Source organism: Otolemur garnettii, unplaced genomic scaffold, assembly GCF_000181295.1.
Source record: "Otolemur garnettii isolate 467f Iridium unplaced genomic scaffold, OtoGar3 scaffold00114, whole genome shotgun sequence".
NCBI classification, from domain to species: domain Eukaryota; kingdom Metazoa; phylum Chordata; class Mammalia; order Primates; family Galagidae; genus Otolemur; species Otolemur garnettii.
The window spans coordinates 6,656,130-6,662,394 of record NW_003852509.1 but is presented as its reverse complement, the minus strand read 5'-3'; the positions used below and the strand labels follow the sequence as shown (position 1 = coordinate 6,662,394).

The window sequence follows — 6,265 nt, the reverse complement described above, 5'->3', positions numbered from 1 at the left end:
AGCTTCCCTAGAAATTTGTTCTTTGTTTAAAAACACCTATGTTATTATTATTTATTTTTAAAATAAATAACACAAGCACATGGTATAGAATTTGAAAGCACAAAAAGGGTTATGAAGAAAATGTTTCCTTTACTCTCTTTCTCTTTTTTCCCATTTAAGTATTTTTTTGCATAGTATGTCTGTTTTATAAGGAGGGATCCCTATTCTCAAGGTACTCAGAATCTACCGGGGACACAAGACAGAAACACATTTTTTTTTGAGGCATGGTCTCTCTCTGTTGCCCTGGATAGAGTGCCATGGCTTCATAGCACATAGCAACCTCAAACTCTTGGGTTCAAGAGATCCTCTTGCCTCAGCTTCCCAAGAAGCTGTGACTATAGGTGCCTGCCACAATGCCACAATAGAAAAAAGTAGTTTTTCTATTTTTAGTAGAGATGGGGTCCTATTCTTTTTGCTGGGCCTGGCCTCAGATTCCTGAGCTCAAACAATCTACTGGCCTCGGGCCTCCCAAAGTACTAGACAGGTGCAAACCACCACGCCCAGCTAGAAACACATTTTCAATAATATTAGTACAAAATAATACATAGTGTCTCAATGACAACTCTAAACATTTTATAAATGTGATATAAAGATATATTAACATAACCTAAGGAAAAGAAATGAAAATATTAACTAACTAATATCTGTTTTGGTTGCCTTGAACTATTGCTATTTAAAATACCCACACCCAGTGGCAATACAGACATTCTTTGTTACTAACATCTGAAAGGCACATGTTTCACTGGGCCCCTCTGAAATTTATCTACCCCCAGAGTGGGTTGGGTAGGAAGAACCTTAAGGAACTTCAGAGTGTCTCTAAAGCAGCAGCAGGTGATAGAGTTAGAACAGAGAAACTAGGCCACTTTCTCACATTTGTGGTGTCTGCGGGTAATGAGGGCCAAAAATCCAAGAGGGACGGGGGTGGGGGGGTGGGGGGGTGGGGGAGCGAAGACACCAGTGCCACAGGAGCAAGCCACGCCACATCCCTGCCCATAGGCGAGACCCGGAAGCCTCAGAGGTTAAGAACCTTGCCCGCGCCCAGAGGCTAGCCCTCATCAACATGCACCCTGTGGTGTATATTGAATTATAAAAAGTTGTTACTTCCCGGTAGTGGGTTAATGACAATTCACCTGTTACATTCTGGCAAAAGGGACTGTGCGGATGTGATTAAATCCAGGACTTTGCTGTGGTAGAGTAGCCTGGTTTCCCTGATGGGTCTAATGTAATCACGAAGGTCCCCGCAAGACAGAGTCAGAGGTCAAAGTCAGAGAAATTTAAAGACTTTATACCGCTGCCTTTGAAGAAAAGGGGCCAAATGCCAAGAAATGCAGGTGGTGTAAGCTGGAAAAGGCATGGAAATAAATTCTTGGTAGGGCCTCCAGAAGAAACCCAGCCCTGCTGACACCTTGGTTTTAACACAGGGAAACCTATTTCAGACTTCTGACCTCTAAACCTGGGAAGGAACAAGGAACGGAGAGACGTGGAGTTGGGGCACAGGGTCCCGGTGCTCACCGAGGCACGAGATTCAGGCTGAGGATTTGCTGCAGGAGCCCAGGCGACCCCCTGCTGCCACCGCTCCCCTCATGCTCCATCCCGCCTCCGTGGTCCAGTGAGGGGCGAGTACCAGTGGTGAGCGACAAGCACCCGTGGCGCTGCCGAGGCCCTTCCCCGCACTCTGCCGCCCCCAGCTCCCTTTGCTTTCCTGTTCTTCAGACACCAAATTCTACAGAGCTCGCACAAACAACCCCTGTTAACATTTCTTGGTGTTATTTCAGGAGATACCATATGCATTTACGTGGTAGGTAGCTACAATGCACTGCTAGTCACCTTTTTTTTTCACTTAATGTCTTGAGGTATTACTATATATCATTATAAATGGAAACTTTAGGTATTTTTTTTCTTTCTATAAACGGAAACTTTTATAAAGTATTCCATTGTATGACTGACCAAAGCTTATTTAACTAGGCTTCTGCTACTGGGAACTGAGGTTTTTCTCAATATTTTGTTTTTACAACAATGCTCTATACTTTCATCATTTCCTACATGTGTGAAAATATCTATTTTTTTTTTTTATTTTGCAGTTTTTGGCTGGGGCTGGGTTTGAACCCACCACCTCTGGTATATGGGGCCAACACCCTACTCCTTTGAGCCACAGACGCCGCCAGCCAGTGAGAATATCTATAGGCTAAACACCTCAGAAGCTGAATTGATGGGTTAAAGGGCACGTCCCTTCTGAACGTTGACAGAAGTTGCCTACTCACCCCAGGTAAAGTTTGTCATCTTGTACTCCCACTGGCTAAGTGTGAAATAGGCCATTTCACCATCCTCAACTTTAAAATATATTTCCAAACTTGATCTTTTTCAATCTAATAAGTGAAAAATCAGATACCATCATAGGTTTATTCTACCTTTATCTTTTTATGAATGAGTTATTTTGCTCTTTCTACAATTTTAAGAATCTATTCTGGAAGTTAATTGTTTATATCTTTTTGCTTATTTTCCTTTGGGGATGTTGTTCTCTTACTGTTATACAAAGCTTTACCTGGCAGATCTGGTTGCATTCTTGATCTTCCTTCCGTCAGTAGAAAGGAAAAGGAAAGATAGTTATTTTCTGAGGTATGTCTGGATTTGAGGGGTAACCAGATTGGCTCTCTGACCAAAGGGCTGGGGAACTTCTATGAAGATAGGTGTCAGTTCTGAAGTCATCATATGTGGGAATGTGTGTTCAGCTGCCAGCAGAACCCACCCATGTAGGCAGGGTTCTGCTGGCAGCTGTGTACTTGGTGGTCATGTTTCGTCATGCATCACATGTATCATTAGCATTTTGAATCTCAACCCTTGGACATTATTTTTGGACATGATTTTTAGCATTAAAATGAGATGATAATGAGGAAAAATCAGAGTAAGGACAGTATGGGGGTCTTCTCTGGTTTGAGGTGGTTAGATACAGATAGGTCTGTTTTCTTTGTAGCTAGGGTCCTTATCAGCTGGCATCAGCCTCTGGCTTCAGTGGTCCAGGACAATATTACTCAAGAGACAATTTGGCCCCTTTCTAAGGTGGGTGTAGGCCATATTCCAGCAGCTAAGAGGTCATTTGTTTTTTCTTTTTTACTGTTAACTAGGCTGGGTCATGTTGCCCTATGTTGTCTCTCTTGGTTGGAAGGGAAGCCCAAGTTCTGTCCTGAGATAGTCTCATAGGGGGTAGTACAAAAATAGGAGGTCAGGACCTACCAGAGTGGAGGGGTGTTCTAAACAGTAAAGGTGTGCAACTGAGATCTCAGAAAGGCCATGTTCCGGGAGTAAGAGCCACACTCTAGGAGTAACCCCAAAACTAGCACAGAGCATTTAAAAACTGCCTAAAAAGAATTCTTAAATGGAAGCAAAGAGATCTGCCTCTGCTCTATTTACGTGCTAGAAGAAAACTTAAACTTGGTTGAGTTACTATATCCATGTATTTACAATTTTTAAAATATAATGCTTAGTAATCAATTAAAAAAACTGAGGCATGCTAAACAACAGGACATGATCGAGATCCAAAAGAAGAAATCACAGAAACATGCATATAGGTGTTTTGAGTTTTGGTCAATACTAAGATGAACAATTGGATGAAAGCAGGTGTTTTCAACCTGAAAATAACTTTATTTTATTTTATTATTATTATTTTTTTGAGACAGAGTCTCACTATGTCGCTGTGGGTAAAGTGCCATGGCGTCATAGCTCACAGTAACCTCAAACTCTTGGGCTTCAGTCATTCTCTTGCCTCAACCTCCCAAGTAGCTGGGACTGCAGGTGTCCGCCACAATGCCCGGTTATTTATTTATTTATTTTTAGTTGTAGTTGTCATTGTTGTTTAGCAGGCCTGGGCTAGATTCAAACTGCCAGCTCCAGTGTATGTGGCTGGCACCCTAGCTGCTGAACCACAGGTGTGGAGCCATGAAAATACTTTAAATACAAGTTTAATCACCCAACAATCATTTTGATTAATACTTTACATTCCCAGAAATTTCTGCATGGCTTTTATCATATCTTTATTCCTAAGACTATATATCACCGGGTTCAGGAGTGGGGTCACAACAGAATAAAACAGAGTCACAATCTTCTGCATTCCAGCTTCATGCTCAGATGTTGGGCTCCCATACATGACCAGTACTGAGCCATAAAACAATGAAACTACAGCAAGATGAGACCCACAGGTGGAGAAAGCCTTTCTTCTCCCAGCTGCTGAAGGGACCCTCAGCACAGCTCCCAGGACCAGAGCGTAGGACCCCACAATGAAGAGAAAGGGAATGATGAGAGGAAGAGGACTTAAGATGGAGATGACAAACTCTATCACAGGAGATTTTTGGCAAGTGAGTGCTAGAAGAGGACCTGGGTCACATAGGAAGTGGTCAATAATCCTGGACCCACAGAAGGTCATTTGAGAAATGAAAATAATAGGAATCAGGAACCAAAGGAAACCCAGTACCCAGCAGCTGCCCACCAGGATGTTGCAGAGATGTCCAGTCATGAGGGTGGGGTAATGCAGAGGTTGGCAGATGGCAAGGTATCGATCGAAGGCCATAACTGCCAGGAAAAAGCATTCTGTAGAACCTAAGGAGAAGAAGAAGTAGAACTGGAGAAAGCAGCCAGAGAAGGAGATGACCTTGGTGTCAGAGAGGAAGTTGGCCAGCATGTTGGGAACTGTGGAGGTAACATAGCAGATCTCCAGGAAGGAGAAGTTGGCGAGCAGGATGTACATGGGGGTGTGGAGTCTCTGATCCCAGCGCACTGCACAGATGATGGAAGCATTGCCCATGAGGGTGAGGAGGTAGACAGCAGAGAAGAGCACAAAGAGGAGGATCTGGCCCTGCCTGGAGCAAGGGAAGCCCAGGAGGAGGAAGCCAGTGATGGTGCTGGAGTTGCTGTGGGTGTTGAAGATCTTCATGTGCCTGTGGGCTGTAAAAAATTATGGATGACGGTGCAAAGACAGGGAGGGACTCAGATTTGCATTATGTCATTTTGGGAAAGAAAATGCATATATATTAACAGCCATGTTTTCCTTCAAATCTGAAATAATGACCTGGGTTTATTCTCTACTCTCATTCACTTTTTTACTGTGGGCTCAGGAAAACTTTTGGTCAAAATTGATAAGCTCTTATATATAGTGTTCTGCTAAGTGTAATGTCTAATATAATCTTCAGGCATGTTTACAGCACTGTCCTTCAAGAGCCTATACATTTATACACACACATACACACACCACACACACACACACAAGAATATATTGCAGCTATTTGGGGCAGAGTGAGTCAGACTACATAGCTGTGCAATGTGAACCTATAGAACTTTTTGAATTATTTCTGTAATGTAACTTTTGACAATGGTCTTATTCCAAATTATTCATTTTTGATTTGATAATATTCAATAATATTATCAACTGATTCCACAAATAAAACAGTCAAAACAACTAGAGAAAGTTAGCTGTGGTTGGTTTCTCTTGTGTGAGAACCTGGCCATCCACAGCCAAGCAGGCTGAAACAATTATCATCTGGCCATGCTGAAGCATGTCTGTGTTTGTCTGGAAAGAGGTAAGAATATTTCTAGATTATAGTTATAGATATAATTCTGTTCCAATAATACAAATGATTGACATTACTGATAACATGAAATTGTAAATAGCAGTGGTTTTGTAGGGGATGCTAAACTAAGTCTTCAGTCCATCTCCTAGTAACTTCTTGGGAGGATCTCAAGGCAGAGCAGCTGTTGCTCCACTAGATCTTAGTCAAAAGGCAAGAAGCAATTAGGATGGCTTTTAAAAGGCTGGTCATCTGCATAATGCCTTTCTTTTGTTCTAAAAGAGTCAGACTATCTGACGTATTAAGACTTTGGTATCAGTTAGAGCCCTCTCTAAATAAGTGCATCAACCTAACATAAGTCTGTAAAATCCTTATTTTGCTTTATAAAGTTTGGGACAAAGACCCAGGGAGTTGAAGGGTGGAAGAAACTGCCACCCCCAAATATACCACTTTGACATAAGATTATTTTGAGCTGGCTTGGTGCTGTAGCTCAGTGGCTAGGGCGCTGGGCACATACACCAGGGATGATGGATTTGAACCTGGCCCAGACTTGCCAAACAACGATGACAACTACAACAACAAAAAAATAGCTGGGCATTGTGGCGGGCACCTGTAGTCCCAGATACTTGGGAGGCTGAGGCAAGAGAATCACTTAAGCCCAAGAGTTGGAG

The 6,265-nt window shown here is 42.6% G+C and overlaps 1 protein-coding gene across 1 annotated transcript; it reads right to left on the bottom strand.

Moving 5' to 3' along the window:
* Positions 1-4,027: 4,027 nt before the first annotated feature.
* Positions 4,028-5,049, bottom strand: LOC100953178 (olfactory receptor 11G2). The gene has a single exon (XM_012809842.1). It carries the CDS (start codon positions 4,961-4,963, stop codon positions 4,028-4,030), a length of 936 nt encoding a protein of 311 aa, XP_012665296.1. The 5' UTR covers positions 4,964-5,049.
* Between the last annotated feature and the right edge of the window lie 1,216 nt (positions 5,050-6,265).